The sequence below is a fragment of the Osmia bicornis genome, chromosome 10, assembly GCF_907164935.1.
Source record: "Osmia bicornis bicornis chromosome 10, iOsmBic2.1, whole genome shotgun sequence".
Taxonomy (NCBI): Eukaryota; Metazoa; Arthropoda; class Insecta; order Hymenoptera; family Megachilidae; genus Osmia; species Osmia bicornis.
In genome coordinates, this window is record NC_060225.1 from 10,364,437 (window position 1) to 10,388,922 (window position 24,486).

The window sequence follows — 24,486 nt, forward strand, 5'->3', positions numbered from 1 at the left end:
ATTTGTTTAAAAATTAAAATTGTATACATTATAGATTAAATATTTAGACATTTATCATTATTTTTTACAGATTTCACAGAATATTGGAACTCTGTACCATAAAATGAATATTATTCCTCTCCCCCTTTTTTCTTTACGCCGGCACAGATGTGAACCGACAACGACAACTTCCTTTCCGATTGGAAATCTCCTAGTGGCGTTGATAACGTAAGTTCGTATAATATTTTTCTTTATTTATATCGTTTATTGTTATATATAATAACAATATTCCTATTTAAAGAATAAAATGTACTTAACGATGAAATTCTATATATAAAAATTTAACCCAAATAATATGTAAATGCGAGAAGTATGATTTTCAGAGCAGCCAGTACACGTGGTACTGTTTTAATAAGTATTTAATTGTATTAATATTATCCTAATGTTTTAAATTGTTAGTTTATAAAAACTTGCCTATGTTTTATATATTATTATAATCTTTTAATCTGTTAAATATATCAAGAAATTGAGTAATTCTTTTAGGTTATAAATTAAGGTTATGTGATTTTCTTTTAAATTTAAAATCAGCTATTATATATTAACATTTTTGTTTAGGTTAATCGTAATTCAACCATAACGTTAAGATGTCAGGAGGTTTAGATGTATTAGCCCTCAAAGAGGATGATGTTACTAAGATGTTAGCTGCATTTACCCACCTGGGTGCGGAGAATGTGAACTTTCAAATGGAACAGTATGTTTATAAAAAGAAAAATGATGGTAAATTCTATCTGCAGTAAATCTTATAACTTTTATGAAAAGTTGAAGGTGAAAATTCAAATAATACTTTAATTATAGGTGTCAGTATCATCAATTTACGTCACACTTGGGAAAAGTTGCTATTAGCAGCACGTGCTATTGTTGCTATTGAACATCCGAGCGAGGTTTTTGTCATCAGTTGTCGCCAAACTGGTCAGAGGGCTGTCTTAAAATTCGCCCAGCACACTGGAGCTACACCTATCGCTGGTCGTTTTACTCCTGGTGCTTTCACCAATCAGATTCAGGTTGATTTTGTTACTGTAGAAATATCAGTTATATATTATTATTTGTACACGTGATGAGAATCTTTTTTTACCATAACTTATACATGTTGGTTTATTTGGCTTAATCTTTTCTGATTTTATTCGAAACTTAAATAATCATTTATGAATTATTTCGTTACTTTATGCTAATTGCGATGATTATTTACAGTCTGCTTTCCGTGAACCTCGTTTGCTGATTGTAACTGATCCATCTACCGATCATCAACCAATCACTGAGGCAAGTTACGTGAACATTCCAGTGATTGCCTTCTGCAATACCGATTCACCTCTTCGTTTCGTCGATATCGCTATTCCTTGCAATACGAAAAGTCTTCATTGCGTGGGTCTTATGTGGTGGTTATTGGCAAGAGAAGTACTCAGACTGAGAGGTTCTATCGCCCGTGAAAGTAAATGGGATGTTGTAGTTGATTTGTTCTTCTACAGAGATCCAGAAGAGGTCAGTACTGATTGTAATGTAGTAGAATTCGCATTTATATATGTTCGTCTTTTATAGATGATGAGAAATTAGTAACCAGAAAAATACTTGTTGAATTAATTTAAATATGGCTTAATCTTTTCTGAATCTGCTTATACAGTATATTTTATTTCCATGTAAATTATTCAAATACTAACATGATGCATTAATTATGTTACAGGCTGAGAAAGAAGAACAGGCTGCTAAAGAGATAGCACCAGCTAAAGAATTCACAGGCCCAGTTGAAGTTCCAGCTGCAGCAGAACCTGGTTGGGTCAACGAAGTTGATGCAGGTGCTGTTACTACTGAAAACTGGGCGGATGATGTTGCAACACCAACTGCAGCAGCTACTGCTATACCACCTCCAGCTGCTGCACCCGCATTCCAAACTGGTGGAGACTGGGCTGCGCAGGTATGCAGATCATGTTTTAAAAAATAAGATTTTTAATATGCAAATTCTAATGTACTTTGAACTTATTTTTATATTTTTATAATGCAGACTTCAGAAGAATGGTCCACAACCACACAGCCTACAACTGGTCAAAGTTGGGGAGGTGCTACAACCGAAAAGTGGTAATTTTATCCTCTTTGAATCTTTCATACACTGACCTACTTTGTACAGTGAATACAATAAAATGATTAAAAACAATTAAACTTGAATTATTTTCCTAAAAGTAGTCTCAACTTCGACATTAGCCTCATCTGTAAAAAAGGGCCTAATATTAGCCGATAATTTACCTTACTGACATATTGATCAACCCAGTTAAAAGTAGGTAATTCATTAATTTAAGAACATCGATTGATAAATTGCTGATCAGTTTCCGCGCATTTCAAACAGCGGCAACGGTGACCAAATTCGAGATGCTTTACTTCCACGAGGGGTCCTAGACACCCCAAGTGCATTCGACTGGGGTGCCGAGGACCCCTCGCACACCGAATTATAGGTTACATTTAAGTGCTACTTGGGGTTCTGGAAACCCCAAGCGCAATTGACCGGGGTGTCCAGGACCCCGTGCACATAGAATTATAGGTTACATTTAAGCGCCACTAGGGGTTCTAGAAACCCCAAGCGCATACGATTGGGGTGTCGAGGACCCCGAGCACAGCGAATTATAGGTTACATTTAAGTACCACTTGGGGTTCTAGAAACCCCAAGCGCATACGACTGGGGTGTCGAGGACCCCGTGCACATGGAATTGTAGGTTACATTTAAGTACCACTTGGGGTTCTAGAAACCCCAAGCACAAACGACTGGGGTGTCGAGGACCCCGTGCACATGGAATTATAGGTTACATTTAAGTACCACTTGGGGTTCTAGAAACCCCAAGCGCATACGACTGGGGTGTCGAGGACCCCGCGCACATCGAATTATAGGTTACGTTTAAGTACCACTTGGGGTTCTAGAAACCCCAAGCGCAATCGACCGGGGTGTCGAGGACCCCGTGCACATGGAATTGTAGGTTACATTTAAGTACCACTTGGGGTTCTAGAAACCCCAAGCGCATACGACTGGGGTGTCGAGGACCCCGCGCACATCGAATTATAGGTTACGTTTAAGTACCACTTGGGGTTCTAGAAACCCCAAGCGCAATCGACCGGGGTGTCGAGGACCCCGTGCACATGGAATTATAGGTTACATTTAAGTACCACCTGGGGTTCTAGAAACCCCAAGCGCAATCGACTGGGGTGTCGAGGACCCCGCGCGCACCGAATTAAAGATTATATTTAAGCACCACTTGGGGTTCTAGAAACCCCAAGGGTATTTTACTGGGGTGTCGAGGACCCCGCGCGCACCGAATTAAAGGTGACATTTAAGCGCCTCTTGGGGTTCTAGAAACCCCAAGTGCAATCGACTGGGGTGTCGAGGACCCCGATAGCCCGAATGGAAGATTACACTTAAGTGCCACTGGGGTTCTAGAAACCCCAATCGTTTTCGACCGGGGTGTTGAGGACCCCGCTAGATCGAATTGAGGATTACACTTAAGTCGCACTTGGGGTTCTAGAAACCCCAGCGCATTCGACTGGGGTATCTGGGACCCCGCATAGCCCCGATTGAAGGATACGCTTACGGCCACCTGGGGTTCTATAAACCCCAAGTATGTTCGACTGGGGTTCCTAGGACCCCGCGCAAACCCAATTGAAGACTTCGTTTCCTGGCACACGGGGTTCTAGAAACCCCAAGTAGGATCGACTGGGGTGTCTAGGACCCCCGTAGACCGAATTAGAAATTACGTTTACGCCAACTGGGGTTCTATAAACCCCAAAGGCGTGCGACAGGGGTGTTTAGGACCCCTCCTACACCGAATTAAAGACTATCTTTACTGTTACGAGGGGTCCTAAACACCCCTTCAGAATGCAATATTTTATGAAAATTTTTTTTTTTTTTTTTCTTTTACGTGGAGGAAATCTTCAACAAGACACCTCCATCCCCTCTGGGGAGGGGACGGAGGTAGTGTGGGATTCTTACCCACTAAAACCTCCACGGTGGCCTGCATTGGGGCTAGAGGAGGGCCCCGAGACCCTCCACCCCTGGCGTAATGCCGGCCCTTCTCGGGAGAGGGTTTAACCTTCGACCCTCCCCCAATGTGCCTTCACCGCCGACACCGGGGGCCACACCCGGTGCCAGCACCCTCCGGACCGCGTGCAATGGCGACCGGGGCCCCAGCCCTGGCTACCTGCGGTTCCACACGATCTATGGGACCACCCTCACAACTCATTTATTACTTTATCCCTCTTCATGGATGTCGGTTCAACCTTTTCAGTTATTTATTATCTTTTTATCTTTAAGGGCCTCACGAGGCCCAACTCTTTATAGCTGCATCCCTTACATGTCTACACCCTTAACATCCCTGGATCCCTTGTAGCACTACATTCCCTATGTTCCTGCATCTCGTATATGCCGCCATTTCTTATACTTCGGCATCCCTTACATCTCTGTACCCTTTATATCTCTGTATCCCTTACACTCCTGAATTCTCCCTGCATCACTTGTATCCTTTCAACCCTTATAATAAATATATTATAAATAATATACTTATGGCCACTGGTTCTAGTGAAGGTAAGTAGAGGTAAGTAAAGGTAAGTAAAGGTAAGTAAAGTCTCGTGAAAAGTAATTTTAAATTTAAATTTTTGCAAAATTTAGTACCCTTTTCTGCCACCAGAGGGCGCTGATTCGACGTTGAGATTTTAGTTCACATTTTTGCTACTAGAGGGCCAAAATTTTAGCATGATTTAGTTCCTTTTTCCAAAACCAGAGGGCGCTGATTCGACATCGAGATTTTAGTTCACATTTTTGCCGCTAGAGGGCCAAAATTTTAGCATGATTTAGTTCCTTTTTCCAAAACCAGATGGCGCTGATTCGACATCGAGATTTTAGTTCACATTTTTGCCGCTAGGGGGCCAAAATTTTAGCATGATTTAGTTCCTTTTTCCAAAACCAGATGGCGCTGATTCGACATCGAGATTTTAGTTCACATTTTTGCCGCTAGGGGGCCAACAGTTTAGCAAAGTTTTCGCGAAAATCTCGAAAAAACAGCGCCCCCTTGCGGCGAAAAAAGGAATTAACTTCCTTTTACTTACCTTTACTCGAAGCAGTCTTTGTAATATATTTATTATAAGGGATGCAGAGATGTAAGGAATGTAGGGATGAAAGGAATGTAGGGATGATAGCAATGTATGGATGTAATGGATGAAGAGATGTAAGGAATGTAGGAATGAAAAGAATATAGGGATGTAAGGGATGAAGAGATGTTAGGAATGTAGGGATGAAATGAATGTAGGGTTGAAAAGAGTGTAGGGATGAAAAGAGTGTAGGGATGAAAAGAATGTAGGGATGATAGCAGTGTAGGGATGTAAGGGATGAAAAGATGTAAGGAATGTAGGGATCTATGGAAAGCAGAGATGTAAAGGATTTTTTTTATTTAACGTGGGGAAATGTTGCATAAGACCCCACACTGACCCTTGGTGGAGTGTCAGATTCCTACTGACTAAACCCCCACGGCGCGTCGATGTTGCTGCCATCTACTTCTGTAGCTTGAACGTCCAGTCGATAACGCAGATTGACAGAACAGCCGAACAGGAAGCGCACATGGATACGTAGGGCAAACATGTTGTGTTAAATTCCAACTGTGAAGTAGGGGAACCGGTGGGACGTCGTGGAAAGGGTAAAAATTTGTCCCACGTCCCACGTCCCACGTCGAACGTCCCGCGGTACTGGTATCGCTGCCGTGAAGAAAGGAACGAGGAACAGTGCAGTCTCGAGCCTCGCGTCGATCGCAACGCGTTTCTTTATTTCACGACTGTTTTCATGCTCGACTGCTACTTTTTTTAAATGTGTGGTGTAGTGATGATACCGAAACGCGTTAAAAATGTCCATGAGAAAGATATATCGGAGGTCCTCTGTATAGATTAATTCAGTTTTCAAAAAAAGAAAAAGAAAAAGAAAAAAAGAGACCAAACACTTGGACCGAAAATCAATGGTAAACAACAATGAGGCTGTAAAGAAGTTTGGTCACAATACAAAAATCATATTTGAAGAAGAAACTTCCAAAGTATCGTCAAAGACAACCTTGGTATCAAGTTTTCTGCCTGAATATTTTTCATGTCTAAAAAGCAAAGATATTATTTGCGAGGATGATCGAATTCATTCGAAAAATAAATGATTAAGATTTATTCGGAAAGAATCATTTGAGGATGTCGACGTGCGCGAGGTGGACCTTATGGCTGTCGAGAACGCGTTTCCGATTCTATTCGACAAGTCTAGTGTGCTACCGGAAATGTTGATGATGAACGGGCCGGATCCACGAGGTAAATCGAACTGTTAATTCGACTTTACCAACCTAGAAAAAGAAAAAGAAAAAATATAGTGATCACGTCATTTTCTTGACTGTGTTTTCTTTCGTAAGAACAACGTTGAGAAAATTGTTCATTTGCAAACAGAGGAAGATTATTTCGGCGTTTGGATTAATTTTCAGTGACAAATCGGTGACCTAACAGGTGAGACACTTTGTTGGATTATTAAAATGATCGTAGGGTAACAGAAACGATACATTTGCTCGATTTGTAAAAAACGAAAAAAAAAGAAACGTCATATCGATTATACGTCTCTTTGGATTAGAGTTTTTAATCGCGTTGACAAGCAAGATGGCGCAATATCTAGAGTTGCAAGGAAAGACAGCGAAGATCACGTTGGCGAACGTTCAAGGGCGCTAGAAGGCGCCTGAAACGAGTTCTTGGCGAACATACCGTTAAAACGATCGGAAAATAACAATGGAACGAAAAATTTCTGGTCGTCAGAACGATCACGCGTCGACTCGTTCAATTTTTTAAATGCTTCTCCATTCTCAAGGTCGTCGAAAGCGAACACGTATTCGTGTTTCGTCGAATACTTTTTCAGCTTGTGGTTTTTTGAAAAATTTTCGCGGCCGCGAAAAAGTTTGCCGTGCCGTTTGAAAAAGCTTGCACGATAGAGGCTGACAGCTGTGCGAGCAGCGTGGAACAAACCGTTTCCTTTCTCGAGCATGCGGAGACACGCACGGAAAACAGAGGGGCTATCGAGCAGCGGCTGAATGGGTATAACGTGGACTTCTAGTTGGTTTAATGAAACGACGAGTTATGCAACGGAAGTACGCGAAAACGGGTACAAGGCTCACGATGCTTGTTCATCCTCGTAGGTGGCACTGGTAACCAAATATGCAGGCGCCAAGGATCGTACACGCTCACGCGATTAAATTTTTTTTTTTATACAATATAAGTTTACCGCGGATAATATGTATTATTATCTTCCAAGTATTATACGTAAAAACTTGCAAATTAGAGTTAACTTACTAGAGTTAAATAAACGTCTATCTATATTGATATTCTGATTTTTAGTCAATTCAAGATGATTAAGCGAAAGACGATTGTATCATTCAGCAGTCTGTCTCGGTATTTCGTAAGAGCGTGAACGCGTATGATGACTATATCTGTCTTGTGCGACAGAAGTTACCGGTGACTTCAACGCCCGGTATGCCATGACGCGTGCGTGGGTATCGCTTTAGCCATACTCTATACTCGCACTTTCCAATGTAACGCAATGTTTTTACCTTCTTTCTTATTTTTTAAAATAGTAGTTTTGGTTATATTAGACCTGATTTAGTTTGCAGAAAAGTTACATATATGTACATATAAAAGAGAGGTGAAAGGTGTAGTATCGTACGTCCCTGGAGGGCCCTGGTGTATATCGGTTCACGGCACGATCCTGACTCTCCTTTTCACGGGGAGAAAAGGTGGCAGAAGAGAATGCAGAAGCAGAACCTCGCGGGATGTCGATCGACCAGCCGCCTGGTAAAATCCCGCGGTTCGTGTCCTCGCGACATCGCGAACATACGAAAAAGGAAAAGAGGTCGAGGTGCAGTGAAAATGGCGTCCGTGTGGAAGGACTACGGTCAAGAATGTTCGAATGCCAGTGTGTTCGAGGTCGTTTCTGTTTCGTGCACCCCGGCCTCTCCTCTGGCTCGAAAAAGTGAACGTTGTACATATCGGCTTCGCTCGCGCCGCGGCCGCGTCGCTTTCTCAATCTGTCCGATATCATTCTGTTAAATAGTTCGAAAACCTTTTCTACCTCCTTTTTCCCCATTCAGTCCTTCATAATCGCGTCGCAATGTCGAAACTTACATCGAGCTTACTTTCGTGTGATCGTGACTCATGGAAACTTTCAATCGTGTCGTGTTACTTGAACTATCGTTTCGTATACCTTTTTTGATCTCGTCGATCAATGGAAGAACTATGTATTTAACAATGTTAAGAACGGTGTTGTTCAGACCGATGATGATCAGGAATTGATTAGAAACGTTTAACTGGAGGAACAATAATCGAGTGGATGTATCGAAGTAAGAAAGATAGGAGGGATTATCTACAAGATAATCGAACGATTTTTTTCCTCTTTCACGTTGCAAGTGTTTTCACGCGAACACACGTTTTGTACGGTCGATCGTACTCATGGGAGTTCGACCCAGTTATTAATCAAGACTTTCTCTTTTATTTTAGCCATGGACTGGCGGGGGGTCGCATTCGCGTTTCTATTGGTAAGTTCAAATCTACTCAATAGTTTTTTCTTTTTCTTTTTCTACTAACAAGAAAATATCAATTGCGTCAATTTCTATCATTGACAAAACAGGTACCTAGAGACATCTTTACACGTATACACGTATTCATTTTACGATACAAACGTAAACTGTTTCGAACGATACTCGAAAGATTTTCCAAGTACTTTCCCTTGTATCGTGTCACAGGAAAAACAAGCATAACTAGGGAGCGTAGTGTACTGGACAGGAATGTAAGGAATTATGTAATCCTTTGTTGGCACAACGTCCCGTAAAACCGTCTGCCAGGAAAACTGTGTCGAGTAGCTGCAATATTTTCTATGCTGTGTAATTTTTCAACTTTAAGTGGTTTGCCACAGCTGTTTACAATGGTCTAATCGTTGTCGCATCGCTTCGTCCTTTTGTAAATTATGAAAATTTCATATTGATCTCAACGATAATTTTTGTTTCGTGTGCAACGAGCATTACGATCTCTCTCTCTCTCTCTCTCCTTTTCTTTAATATATGCTTGTTTAAAATGAAGGTTACGCGACATAATAATTTCTGAAGACACTGGTTTCTTCTCTCACGATAATCACGGCGTAAACATCACGTTTCAGGACTAAACAGTGTCCTCTTGACAAAGATTGTTGGATTTGACGTCGTTAACCTATTCAAGTGGCTGCAATCTTCAGTTTGTGTAATACTTAATAATCATCAATTACGTTAAATCCTGGTATTTGCGCTGATTAGGAGCACGGCATGGAATTTCTTCAAACGATCGCGTTAAGTATAAAACTTTTTCGGTGAACTTGAATTAAATCATGGAAATAAAATACCGCTTGTAAGCCTGTAATAAATATTCGAGGAACATACGAAAAGAAAGAACGCAAAAATGTCCATTTTAACAGCGACTGGCTGGTTCAAGAGCAGAAAGCAGAAAGCGTTTCGAGCAGATTTTCTCGCTGAGATCGTTACCCAAAAAATACAAATTTTTAGTTGGACTTATAGAATGTTACAATATAATAAGTCTGCAAATATTTAGAAGATAGAAATTCGAAAAATTTTTATCCGAACAAATATTGAAAGTTTCGAGCAGATAGGATAGAAAAAGAAAAGAATCGAAAAGTCGTTGTCCTTAAGTAAATAGAAATTTCCAAGTGTACATACGTGTCTGCAAACATTGCAGGAACATTCTGTACACACGAGAAGGAAAGACAATCCATTCGGAACAGCCACGCCCACTTTTACCTGGTGTTCTTTTAAATATCGGCTCAGGATCTCTGCAGCCCGTTTTCACAGACATTTCTCTGTGAACTCGGTAAGAGAACCGATATACCGGAAGTAACTCGCTAAACGTTCCCTTTGCACGTATCCAGACACTGCAAAACTTACTTACTCCCTGATTTTCACATTGACAAACTGTAAATACACTTTTCTACTTAATGTAGATTATCAATCGCCAATGACTTTACTGACAACGCGGTCCTAAATTATATTAACCAACGAAACAAAGTAGATTTTGAAGAGAAAAATAATAATCTATAATCTATATTAACATCAAAAGATTTTTCTTTACCTAACGCTAGGTTTACGGAATGACGTCATGTAATAATCGCTTAGAGGTGAGTGACTAATGTAACCAACATTATAGCAACAGGCAACACCATCCAGCGTTAGGAGGCGTTTTTCAAGGAGATCTCAACCTACGCTAGATCCGCCACTACATCGATCCGATTATCCATTGATCCACTTGATAACTCGCATAATACATAAAAATGAAATTAACTTAATGCTCTGTCTGCTAATTTCATTTTGCTCCAAAACACCTTCGTTGTTCAACAGAAAATCTACCGAGGATAAAATTATGAAACGGAAGCAACGGTTTAACGAAATTTCCTTGTTTTTTCAAAGTGTTCGTTGTTAAGAGGGAAGCAAAATCGTTTGTATTTTGTATAATGTTTTCTACGTTCATCGATCGGTCTGATCCTCGTTAGCTAAGATTTTTTCAAAACTAGATTTGCACCTTGCGCCGCATCCTTGCAATTATGTGTAATTGGATCGAATGGAGCAAACGAGAATGGAAAATGATCGTCGAGGACGTCGCGAAACGAGGCTTCTGCATGCGATTCTACCCGTATATGGCTCCGATAGAGATCCACTATTACGCGTGATCGATCAAACGCTATACCGTGACACGCTTCTTTTTTCTCTTCATTTTTTACATCTTTGCTAGCGAATAGATTATAAAAGAGTACATGTTATAAAAAGTTCAAGATTTTATCTCGAATTCACTTTATAGTTGATAGAAATCATTTTAGCCCAAAGTGCATCGAAGTGCACCGACACCAAATGTATTGTTTCGTTTCTCTATGTTTATACCTTTCGCGGTTAACGTTTCCATATCTTCCAGCGAATAGTGCTGTGTAGGTATATTACTCGAATAGATTCATGCGAAATGGCTGCTGACTCGTTAAACCACTTTCATCGACGCACACCACCATATGAATGTATTAACAACGCTAACGTTCGTGTTTATTAGACAATTTCTCTAATACGTACGTTTTCGTGTCTCTACGGCTCTCGACTTGGCGAGAAACGTATCGCAGACTCTCACTTTTCATCGATCTCCAACAACTTGATCGTTACTCGACTTGTACTCGAATTTTTCTTTTTATTTTGCAAAATATGAAAATAAAATAATGTCAAATTAAATCGGTTCAACGACACTGATCGTAAGAAAAAGAGAGAAGACGTAATGCTGGCAGAGATAAGGTGTAACAAATCAACTTGAACAATTACACGTTCACGTAAGTTGCAATACAGTCGTCGTGCGAGTTCTACGCGTTTCTCTCGATACCTAAATCGGTATGGATTGGAAAATAAAAGTGTGTCGAGGGAGTAAAAGGTGTCTCGAACGTGCCCTTGCCTCCTTTACCACAATCGCTAAACATTCTCAAACGTTAACAAACTTCTCTACTGCTACTACTCAAATATTCTATGCAATTCGAACAAGTTTCATACCGTTTCATTATTTTCGAGCTTGAAATTTATCGACATTATGCCCTTTCACACGAGGCCTTCGATCCATCTAATCAAATTTAATTGGTGAGAAAAAGCTGGCATTGTGTAGCTCACGATTCACGACACAGCCACTTGAATTACCATTAAAATTACAATTAATCGACGTGTCTTCCACGAACAGTATCGTTGGCTAATAGTAACTTATAATAGTAGCAATTATATTGACGTTCAAGAATCTCATCTTCTTCTTTTTTTACATTTCTCGTCCCATAGCATCGAACACATTTAGGAACACACAGACGAACGTTCTAGCCAATCTAACGAGTAGCATTCTGTTTTTATCTGTTGCAGGTGACAATAGCAAGGCATAGCACCACACATGCAGCCCAAATTCCCCAGCAATCGTCTACGTGTGAGTATAACAACAGCTTTCTAATTGTCAACGCCTGCGATAACTAATTAGCCGGGGTCAATTAACCGAGAACGCATCCATCTCTCTCTCTCGGTATAGTTTCGACTAGGGATTTTACCCAGTGAATTTTCTCTTTCATGGAAAACGCTTCCTGTCAGATCTCAAACGGTGATGATCAGATAAAAAAAAGTGGACGCTTTCCATGGGATGCGCTTTCTAAAGCATACAATGAACACTCCGCCACGATGACAATGATTCCAGGAACAATAACCGGTTTATGAACGCGACTAATTAACCTGCCGCCAGGGAGTGGTCCGTTGATTGATCGAAACGCGTTCAATTAATTTTACACTACAAACTAATTGTCACACTGTTAACTGGTGATCAATTAGAAAGACATCTCAATTCATAATTTAAGAAAAATTGATTCTAATGCTATTATACTTGCAGTATAATGCTCCTTTAAGACGTTAAGAACAATGGGACTTGCTCCATAAATGATTTTTAAATAAAAACAGTTGGTTAGGGTTGATTGGGCGATTGAAAGAAGCAAGCAAATCTGTTTCATCTAGTCTGATCGAATAATCGAAAGAAAGGGAAAAAATGGTCAAGAAGAGAGTCTTTGCAGACGAACGACGACCTTCGTTGGAAAGACATTGCTTTGCTGGAAGGTGAACGCAGCCGTGCGACCTAGATTCTCGTATGGCGATCGGAGAAAGACACGTAGAGAAGAGAAGAAAGAGGATAAGACAAGATGCAAACAGGACGAAACGAGATGACGATTATAAACTTGAGACTAACACACTATTTCATCCTCCTTCTCTTCTGTCTCTTCGACATCGATGCGAATCGAAAGTCCCCTGTAACCGACGGCCGCGGAGGCGGCCAAACACTTTCAATCTTTTACCTTTTACCTACCGTCGCGTCGCGTCGCGTCGCGTCGAATGGAATTTCACCATGATCCATGTTACGTGAATTCGAAGAAAGGTTTATACATCATTTAAATATACCTTTCGATTAAATGAAATTTCCTATAACCATATAAACTACCCCGTTTGTATAAATTTCTTAGGAAAAAAGTCATTCAAGAAACTGAATGTAATAACAGAAGAGAAAAACCGAGGGAAAATCCAACGTTACAGAATAATGAATTTATATAACGTTTCCGTCGATTACGTTGCTCTGAACAGACGTTTAATGAGACCGACCACTTTTTATCCTGATACTCGATGTCCCCGCTTCACGACTCTTACTTTTTAACGTTCGCTCTAACGAGATATCGCGACGGTATGGCGTGTTTCTACCTGAAAAATGAACGACTATTAATTTGTCATTCGGAACACTTTCGGTAGAGTAAAATAGCGAAAACCAGAGTGCGGTTTCCGCGTGGAGGAACATCGAGGATAGAGAGAAGCAACTCGTTGAAAAATTTTTCGAATACCTTGACTTTTATGGAGAAACTCGTTGAAAAGTGAGATCATTTCTACCTTCAAAGGATATAAAAAGTTCTTACTTAACCCTTTACAACGGTATAAATTGGATATCCAAGATGAAGATAACTATAAACGTAACGTTGATTTATCACACGATGCACATCTCACGCTGTGAGTAATAGTTGGTAAAACGATGGTCGTTTGCAAGATGAGATGAAACTCGTTCGCATGCAAAGGCCAAAGAAATGAAAAAAAGTAACTTTCTTTCGAGGCGCGGTTTCTCTTTGAGAAGCCAAACAAACGATCACGACCAACCAGATCAGAACAATGACACGGATGGCACTTGCTTTCGTATGAAATCATTGCAAGATTCACTTTTTCCGACTCGTCGAATGATCCTGGATGAAAGTTGTTTCGTCTTCGATTCTCTAAGAGATTGCCAACTCGAGTGATTGTAACGACACATTGATATTAAAAGATAAAAAAACAAAACAAGTTAATTAATTTCTTCTAGTCAACAGTTATCCATGACGATTAATTTAACGTGTAATTTATAACTCACGTCAACGCTACATTTGTATCGATTATCTTGAAGGAATATTAAACTTCTTCGACGTTCTAGTCTTTTTAGAGTGAGAGTATTTTTCGAAATATTCTCTTCCAACATCTATCTTTCCTTCGACAACCATTTCATCTGGAGCAACAGTATCCCCATCATTAAGTTAAACGATTGCTCTACCTTATCACGAACATCCACTCAACTCCGTGAACCATGTTAATTTCGCATTTAAGTCAGCAATTAGGATAATGTTAGCAAGTTTTATAGAGCACTTCAATTAGTAGGTTGTTTTGATCTTTAAAGGGAATAAATTGCGGATCAGTTTCTCGATAGGGGATCCCTTAGGAGCGTTCTATTTATTTCTTCGCAATCTTAAATCTTTCAAGACTTCCGATAACTCAATCATTTTGAAAGATTGTTACAACAATTTGTCTCAGTGTTTGTGCCTGTTCGTTTGAATTTTAATAGAAGAATTTGTTAGAACTGTTGCTTCGATGAGATAATAGACAGCTAGGAAACCGTTATTTTTTAGATGATCTTTATCATCGATAGGTTACTCTTGGGTTCACGAATTATCCGTATATTCCTAGTTTAATACGGGTAATAAGAGTTGCTCGTAACTGTAAGTTTCGCGAATCCATAATTATCCAGCTCAAGCCACGGTCAAGTGGACCATAAATAGGAAAAGAGAAGGGGTTATAAATGATCCTGGCTAATGACGATTGCAGGATTATTAAGCGGTCAACGACGCTTCCTTCCTTCGAGTTCCCGTTACACGTGAATTTATTCCATACTTGCTTTATTCGTGGAATTTGCACCTACTCCCTTCTTATCTTCACTGAATTGCACTCGTTTCTTTGATTGATCGTTATAATTTTCCTTTTCTCGCAAACAGAATTCGTCTAGACGAGTGATAAATCATAAACTTTTATTTTACCGTTATCTCAACAGCACGTTTAAACGATGCATGCAAATAAGAGATGTCGAGTTTGACGGGAAAAAACACGTTAATGCACGAAGCTAGCATAGTTTGCAAAGGATGCAAGCTTCCGTAGAAGGGACGCAATGAATCGTAACGATCGCGTGAATCTTTTCGAGCGAGCCGATCGATCACGCGATCGATCCTACGGAGGATTGCTTCTCAACTGATTCATTGTTTTCCATCGGATTACTCGTGACTCTTGACTTCACACTCGAAGTTGACAGAATCAATTGTTGCATGTAGAGTATGAGTCGATCGGTACCGTATAACGTATCTCAAGCAAAACTCGTAATTCGCATCTTGCACGAAGAGCAACGGAAGTTATTAAAATCGCGCGTCCAGTGGTCAAAGCACTGTTACACTTGGTTCAGTCATCACGCGAGTCAGAAAGATCCTTGACAATGAGGAACAAAGAAGACAACGGAGCTCAGCGAGCAGAAAAACCGCAAACAGAGGGATATCCCGTGGCCAGGGCCAGAGAGACCAAGTACATATTACCGTTCCTTATCCTGCTTCGCGTATTCGAATACCCGATAACGGTATTCTTCGTCTACAATCCATGACAATTTGTCCGTACTCGACATTCTTTGCACGAGATACAAGTATTCTGAACACAGGATATATTAAAAGTTTACCGGCAAAATGATTGTACGTACGAGTACAAACGGTGACTAATTACATATAATAGAATAGGCTTGAAACATGTTCGATAATCGTGCAAGTCTCGCTTAGAACAAAAGAGTTTATCATCGCGCGAAAAAGCATCGAAGCGAAAAGCGGAGAGGTCCTTGAGATTCACTCGGAAGATGACTGAATCGCATCAACGAGACGATTAAAAATAGTAATGATGTCATTAATTAGAGAAGGGAAGTGTTAAAGGTAGACTGCAGCTAAGCTATCTCGTGTCTTTTACCCGGAGGAAATTAGAAGGTCGTGCGAAAAGAAAAGGTGGATGACGAATGATGCTACTCGCGACCTTCCTTCTATGCTTGTTGCGAAGAAACGAGAATATCTCGTTTCAAGGAAAGCGGACAAGAGTTAACTTCTTGTTAACTCTGACCTTGGACCCTGCCAACACTTAAAGGGTATTACCCTGAAATGGAAGAAGAATTTTTAACGATGTGTTTTTTCTTCCTCCTAATATTCTAATAAAACCAAAAGATCAATCATCTCCCAACAAGTCAAGTAGGATTGACGCGCGAAGAACCCCGCAAGGGATCAAAGGTGACGAAAGAGTAATGTGCGAATTGTGTTACCTCTTTCCCTACTTGCATTTTCATCTTTACGTATTTTCTATACGTATTACAAGTTGACGCAACGGTTTCGATCGCAAACGCAACGAAGCACGGCAAAGGCAAGGTTGCAAGAATCAGCGAACAACGGGCACTTTTTAAATCTGTGATTTCATAGAGAAAAGATAACGATGGTCTGACCATGGACGTATACATACGTAGGCGCGTAGGATGTATCGATATTCGAAAAGGATAAGCATCAGTTTCGCGGAGAAGCACGCGAGCAATCGGAGTCTTTGTCCGTACAAAAGGATCCTGAACAGATAATCAGCAAGTTGGCTAAAAGTCGAAAGTGGGTCGAACGTTTTTCATCTTCAATTGCCAGACAGTTGGCTTTGCTGGCCATTGTTGTTGGACGAGTTGTTGCGTACAACTTGTGGCAACAATATCCTTAATTAAGGGATGCTTATCTTGTTCCTTTTTTTTTTCTTCTAATTATCATTGAACGCTTGTCAAATAATTCTGAACTAGGTGAATATTTTGTCTGATACGTGATTCCTAGATTCCTGCATGAAAAAGACTCGACTCGAAAGTCTGTCACAAATCCTGTTGACCGGCTTTTCCACAAAAACAATCAGGTGTCCAGTGAGGATATACCTGGTATCGTGATTAAAATCACCGCAAATGTTAACGGTTCACCTTTTGCAGATGCCTGTTGCAGAGGCACCGTTCAAACAGAAACGAAGATTATATAAATATTCAGTTATTTCCATGGATCGGTCGTTCGATCAATTACGTATGAATTTGACGAGGAGTAAAAGAGTCAGGTTTTCGAGGCAAGTGTTGCTGGCAAAAATAATGACGATTCATAACGGTTCACTTCGGTTCTGCTCGAGGCACGATGACCATGATGGTGAAGCCTCTTACGGTAGAGTTACGGTAATCTTCGTTACTATTCCGCACCTTGGTGCAACGAATCGTTTCTTCCTGCGATCGTAAAGAGCCGTCTACGCTTCGAACCAAGTCTCGTAACATAATCGAGAAGTAAATTTTGTACAAGTTCATAACTATGATGGATAGTTAAGAAATGAAATTTCCCATAGGTTGAATTAGCAACGAGTTACTTTTTCTTTTAACTAGTCCAAAGTCAATTATTCAGTGACGACGATACTGGTAGAGAGGATAACACAGCGATTTAACAATTTACCTTAAGAGCAGCTCTCCGATTACTCAAGCATGCCAACACGGAATTGTGTTTCCGTTGGTGGGATGGTTGCTGATCGTTGGAATCATGGAGGTGATTCCACGAAGAAGATCGGCAACAAGTGAACCTGGATCGACCAGTCTACGCGTTATCCAATTTCTCTGGAATTTCTGCAGAAATCGTTTCCGCTATTATCCTCTTTTGTGCAACGAGAGCCCTTTGTTAACTACTCTTCTTTCATGACCAGCACGCTGAAGGGCTGTCTTATATGTACATGTGCTACGTAGAAAACTCTCGTTCTATTGCTTCTCGATAATGTTATCAACTTTCAAATAGTCTTGTGGAATTCAATGAATTATAAGAAATCATTTATTTACGTATCGTTAAATTGTTTTGTTTTCATTCAGTAGCGTGTTAATTGCACGAGAATACCGGTAAATTGATTCGATTAATTTATATGATAAATATCAGGTGGTTAGTAGACGTTTCAGTGATTGCTTCCTGTGCCATTCTCCCGCCAGTACTTCTTGGAAGTTCAACAATCTTATCGGAAGAATCAAGCTCTACGAATAATCTAGACACCGGATGATCCAGATCGTGGCAGGTTTTTCAAATCTCGTTAGCGGTATGAGATAAGTAGAGGTGAGTCTTTAGACAGTTGAAACAGCTGAAACAGCTGAAACAGCTGAAACATCTGAATGTCCTGGAAGACTGGTTCTTCTTGTTCCGAAGCCGGCACATGTCCGGCTTATGCAAGTAGAATCGTAATCCTGATCCGGACACCTATACTGCACTCGTTACACGCCCATCTTGATCGCCTTCTCTTGCTCTCTCTTATTTTTGGATACCACATAATCTAGAATACTTGCCCGTTACTGGTAGTATTAAATAAAATACTAATGGTAAAAGCTACACGAACGGTACATCTATAAAAAGAATGCAACCGGCTTAATTGGAAGCTGAATCGATCGTTTAATGAAAAATCTGTGAAAAGCAAGAGATGCCGCTACAAATAGACGCGACGTCGTCGTCGAGACAGCATTCGCAAGGTTAATTGCGCGGAAAACGATCGCGGCAGATTTATTAACCGAGCTTGATTATTCCAGCAACTTGCTTTTCCAGCTGTTACGATCATCCTACGACGACGGATATTACGCGACGATCTTACGAATAATTGCCACGTTTATCTTTCGAGCAGCATCTAACAATAAAAGAGGGAAGAGAAAAAAAGAGCAACTGTTATTTAACGGAAAACTGTAAAATCTAGTTTAAAGGAGTTCGAACCAATTACCGGTTCAATTTTCTATACCATCGTAACCGTTATTCTTGGAAATAAATCGTAAGGAAATTAACTATATGTAGTTACTTTAGTCATGAATCGTTGATAGATGCAATTATTCTTTATCATAGATCGTATAGGAGAATGCAGAGAGTTAATAAGGATGAAATGATCTTCTTTATCGTGTTCATAAGCAACAGAGTGTAAATAATTGAATGCACATTCGTTTTTACTCTGCAAAAATAGACTAACTGGAATAAATAATACCTACTGACAATGAAAGTAACAGGCAATTAAATTGACAGAATATACATATAATAAACAGTATATCTATCCTTGCGATTTTAGCGCAATATCCATTGCAACGAAGGTGAATTATAAAACCATGGTTTTGATGTCTTCAGGTGGAACGACACGCATAAGTTACTCGTTTTCTTTGTTTAGAAAAATACAGACCGTTTCAAAAGAATTGTGCAGGATAATAGGAAAAGTATCGTTTACTAGTACAAATACTTTGTCCGTTAATCGATGCGAGTTGATGTAACGTTATCGATGCATCCGGTTGTTAGTCGCGTGCAGTATGACAGTTATAATGCATAGAGCAAGTCAATGGAAAGGCTTTTCACGGATCTAACGGAATTCCCGCACCAAAGCCTTGCTCCCTAATTTTTTCACGGAATGAAAATTCCGTGCAACTTTATTTTTCAAAATCTCTGAAGAACTAGGTGCGAGCTACGATGCGCGATGTGTAAATGCTCGCCTACTGGGTGCTTCCTTTCTTAATTCCTCGCAGATGTTCGAAATACTACGGAAGTTTCGTAATGGTACAAGTCCGCAACGAGACGGTTCGACGATTATGCAGATTCCTGCCTTACTGAATTTCGGCTCGTTAACCCGTTTCCTCTGGAAAGATAGTCGGCAATTGTGCTGATCGTTCAGCGTTGCTGAATTAGAGATTGCACAACGCGAGAAAATGTCTTTAGGCTTTTTATCGACTAAATTTCGATATAATCTACGATTATTACCAACCGCTATCGTCTTGGAATTTCTTTTCATCGACAAAAAGAATTGATCGAAGTGACAGGAAGTGATGTGACGCGACGCGACGCGACGCGAGGCGACGATCGGTTACGCTGTCGATATTTTATGCCACTCGTGTTCATCATCGTGCATTAAAATCTTACGCACGAAAGCCGCAATGCTATTGCATAACTCCGTGCTCTCTCGCCACTCTTGTCTTTTCAATTTTTTACCCTTTACTCCAATTCAAAAGTTCTTCGAACCTTCTTAAAATGAAAATTTTCTACGAAGAAATAACAAAAGCGAGCGTAGCCTTTCCTTTTCAACGGGTTTCAATGAGAAAAAAGAAGAAAAGAATGCTGGTAACCGGAAAGTAAGAGAGGTTCGCGTGTCGTTTGCAAATTGCGCTTCGATACACGCCTTTGTTTCACCCCATGAGACCTCTGGGTGACTCAGGAGGCAAAGAGGAAACGACGATTCCAGAGAAACCAAACGATAGATGAGGAAGAGAAAGAGAAAGAAAGGGAAATTGAACGCACGACACACGGACGAGTAGTTTCTATGTTCGCTCATCCTGAGAGATTCACCTCGAATGGATAGAACACGCTCAGGAAAGCGGACCTTAAAGGTCAAGTACCTTCCACTTCCGGCGTGACTTACACACTGCCGCACGTGTCTCCGCTTTAACATACCACTACTTCTTTCTCTCTCAACGAACAGAATTTCAACGTATCTTTGTTTTCCTACATGCATTTGCATTCATCGCAATATTTTCATTATTTGAAATTGAAAATTCTAATAAGACAAAGGATCAAAAGAAATGGAACAGTTATTTTCCAGAAACGCGAACAAATTACAATCCAAGAGTTCAGCAGAAACGTTTTCTTTCCCTTTTACCGGAAACATTTATACTTGGAAAAAGTTCAAGTTCCAAGCGTGCTTGTGAATCCTTGCTTCTTCCGTGTTCTTCGCTTTATCTTGAATTCGTTACGGGGAAGCGCTAAAAAACCGATATAAATCGCGTAGAAGCGTGAAAAAAAAAAGAATGATTGGTCGATCTTTGCGTTACGTTGTTTTTTCTTTCAGTTCTTCTTTGATACCTACTTCCTTCGATCAGTTATGCGAATCGATCGAGGTAAAATTGTAAGAGGCTGGTTGGATTTTCGCGTGCAGCTAATTGGCTCAGTTGACTGCCGGGAAACATTCGTATCGTTCAGTAAGAAACAACACCATAGATTGCGCCTGGGAAAGGGTTGTCAACTTTAAACGTCTCTGCGATTGTTTCAATCGTTTTCCCCTTCGTTACCACACCCCTTGTTCCGTTAATTAGGATCTATTGAAAGAATACTCGAGGATCGACGTTCCGTTAATAAGTTCTAATTAAAATTAGAAATTAATACAAATTGTATTTTTGATCATGTAACTTTGAAACTTTTATTAAAATTTGCAATCTTCTTTATTCTTGACGATCAAATCATCAGAAGCAAAGAAATCTTTACATGTTCGTTTAACAATGTCTCCTCGAAGCACCGTGTCTTAATTACGAAATCCCATGACGTTAATTGTTAAGATAATTGATGGTTAAAAATGTATTCTCTCGTTCTAGCTACACGGTTGCGTGCAATTAATTTATAAATATACCTGCCTAACAAGCTGGCCTTTTTAAAGAATTAACGACAACCTAACAAGTAAACGCGAAATGACAGTCATCTTTGGAATTGAGCGTTATCATCGTGAAAAAAATAAAGAGACAATGATGAGAGAGTTGTGAACTTGACTAGTCGCGTCTTTTTCCTCTCGTCTTTCGTAGCAGGGGCCAATGAAGACCCTTTGACGTCGTTCAATTCCCAATATCTCTTGCATCTCTTGCATCTCTTGCATCTCCTGCATCAAGCAAGAAACGGCTTCATGTCCATCTGGCATAGGCAATTTGTAAGCAAGAAAAGGATCACGTTACAGTAGAAACGTAGTCGGTGAATTCCTAATAAGGCAATCGATTTTCCTATTAAGGATCGACCATCTAATGAAATTCTATTTACTCTAATAGTCGATGATTTGCTTCGAAAACATTGAGATTTTCATGAATTCTTCTCTCACATTGACATTTTTATTTTCTCCTTACTTTTAACTTTACGCGAGTTCAATGAACTCCATTATGGAGTAGATTAAATATTTGCTGAAACCTGACTTGAGGTATTCAAGTCGAGGGAGTTAACGCGTTGGCCGATGCAGTAGAAATAACTGTATACGATGCGGCGCATGAAACAACTTGTGCAACTAATTAATTACAGAATAAGACTAATAGAAATAAGACTATGACCGAAAAAAAGCAAACACTGACCAATTTATCTGTCAGAAAAACGCAACAGCTGTTATTCTTAACCCAAATACGAATTGAAAGATTCCAACGAACCGAAGGGAGGTTATTAAACTCGAAGTTAGCGGCTCGTCGACCGAGCGAAACGTGGACCGAATTACAAAACATTTAAAAGTTAAGCTACAACGCTCGCAGAATGAAAGAATCGATTGGAATCGATCCTAATCGAACGGTAAGTGGTTACACCTTGAGAGAATAAGAGTGCCAACTACATATTTGTAATCGATCGATCACGAAATCACCGTTATGTCATTCGAATACAACAAGCGAATATTTTCCAAGGTCTAAAAGATAAAATTAAAAAATTAAAAAATTAAAAAATTAAAAAATTAAAAAAAAATATAAAATGACGTCTTTTTTCATTTTTTGTGAAATTTCCAGCAACCGTTGCGATAGCGAGTACGGTGCAGATCGAGTGTGCGAGCGAGTCGATAGTCGTCCATATTTCGACCGAGCGTAACACGGAGTTTCATGGTCTGGTCTATCCACGGGGTTTATCGAAGAACAGTTCTTGTCTACAAGAATACAGAAGTCAACCAGCCCCTATAACTTACAACCTGCCCCTCAGGTCGTGTAACACCATGCCTACCGAGCTGGTAAGTCGAATAAAAAACATCCTTCTATTTCGTGAAATCAGATGATCGGATGAAATTACTAGCTAGATAAAGTGTTTCTGGTGGTGGTAGGTGAAGCTTAAACATCGTTTCAACTTGCTTTGTTTCATGCTATTATAGTTTCTCATTTGATTGCTCAATATCTGAACGCCCTTTAATGGGGATAATTAACCGTTGCGAGATCTAGAATGGACCCTCGATCGAGACTAACAACGGTGAATTGCTGTTTAATATAGAGTTTGATGATGGTTAATAATAGGACGTTTATCGTCTGTTCTGTTCAATTTGGATTAAACGATTCTTGAGGTGAATTTGGAATTAAATGGCAACTTTAGCTTAAGGACATAAAGTATATAAGGACTTGGTATTCGAGAATGAAGTTCGATCACCGATCACGATCACTCATGCGATTCGACGTGTACACCGTGCACCAGCTGAAAAAACCCGTGGAGGCGTGAATGCACGCGTGAGTACACGCGGATAGACGAAGAAGGAGAAGAAGAAGAAGAAGAAGAAGAAGCAAAAGGGAAATACGAAGGATGGTGGAGGAGGGCAGGTTCGTGTAACGAGGGAATCGTGTGTCGAGGCGAGAGATCGCTTCCTCGCCATACCATAACTGGACCGTTATGTGACCGGACTTACGGCCTTCTTCTTACAAACGTTACAAGAGATATGTAGTATGCCAGCAACAGCAACAGCAGCAGCAGCAGCAGTAACCTAACGTTGCTACGCCTTATGTCAGCGATATACATAGCTGCATGCAAACGCGTGTGGTGCTCGTGTCCTTAACGGACCGTTGCGCTGGTTCCTTCTATTTGCCGATAATCAACTGTCGGATCACGATTTCCAGCTGAACGGCTAATGCATCCGTTTGCTCGCAATTTCATACTATTTTTTAACCGACGATCGATAAACCTATGCTTGTTAATTTGGATTAGTAACGTTAAGTCAAGTTAAGTTACTAGCAAAAGGCAAAGTGGTGGAACCTTCTATCTTGATGTCTCACAATAAGCTTCGACGTCGAAGAATGTATGGGAAACGAGGTTAATTCTTCGTATATCGAAGGATGAGACATCATAACGCGAGGCTAAAGAACGTTACGATGCATTGTAATTTTTATCATATTCATGCATCGCAATGGTGGAACGAGACAATCGAGGAACATTCGATCGAAGAGGAAGACAAGAATCGATTCTCCCAGCTAATAACGATACTTAAATCGGTCCACAAGAGTCTGCATAATTTAAGGACTTGAAATGCCGAAGGGAAGAATTCGTCCTGTCTTGGTAAGACAAGGTTAAACTCGGTAAGTCTTTGACCTGATCGGCTTCACCGATTCTTCGTGATCCTTGTGGGCGTTAAAGGAACTGTGGGCAGTCTCAACATCCTGGACGATGCCTGATCTTCCAGCGAGCTACCATGGATCGTAAGATACCTAATCTAGTTTAAGATATCCACTGTATTCATTTGCAATAACTTGCAATAAGATAACGGGACGCAACACAAAAATGGCACTGGGCAAAACGGAGACCTAACATGGTCAAGCTGGGCCAACGTTTTCGTTGCTTACGTAATCCTTTCCAACAACCGATTTCTTCGAATGCTGGTCCAGAAATCCGTTACGCAACCAAGGTACACATATACCTGTGTACCAGTATGTACACTCATCCTTTTCGTTCGAAGAAGAAAAAGCAGCAAAGGTAATTTACCTCGTCGCTTCTAACTCGAAACGTTCAAACAAAGTGACCAGGATCTC

General features: G+C 40.3%; 2 protein-coding genes across 3 annotated transcripts in view; both read left to right on the forward strand.

Moving 5' to 3' along the window:
• Positions 1 to 100: 100 nt before the first annotated feature.
• On the forward strand, positions 101 to 2,182 carry LOC114873339 (40S ribosomal protein SA). Its single transcript, XM_029181564.2, has 6 exons — positions 101 to 207; positions 595 to 756; positions 835 to 1,040; positions 1,228 to 1,515; positions 1,715 to 1,945; positions 2,033 to 2,182. Exons 2-6 carry the CDS (start codon positions 624 to 626, stop codon positions 2,108 to 2,110), a joined length of 936 nt encoding a protein of 311 aa, XP_029037397.1. The 5' UTR covers positions 101 to 207; positions 595 to 623; the 3' UTR covers positions 2,111 to 2,182.
• A 3,567-nt stretch (positions 2,183 to 5,749) lies between these two features.
• Positions 5,750 to 24,486, forward strand: part of LOC114873477 (cuticlin-4) — a 33,258-nt gene continuing 14,521 nt past the window's right edge. Inside the window, exons 1-4 of one of the 2 annotated variants that reach the window (XM_029181850.2) lie at positions 5,750 to 6,339; positions 8,560 to 8,597; positions 11,970 to 12,030; positions 22,498 to 22,712. In XM_029181850.2, the coding sequence (XP_029037683.2) occupies positions 6,252 to 6,339; positions 8,560 to 8,597; positions 11,970 to 12,030; positions 22,498 to 22,712 (402 nt within the window). In that variant the 5' untranslated portion in view covers positions 5,750 to 6,251. Of the gene's footprint in view, positions 6,529 to 8,559; positions 8,598 to 11,969; positions 12,031 to 22,497; positions 22,713 to 24,486 lie in introns of both variants that reach the window. The other variant, XM_029181852.2, reaches the window with a different exon arrangement.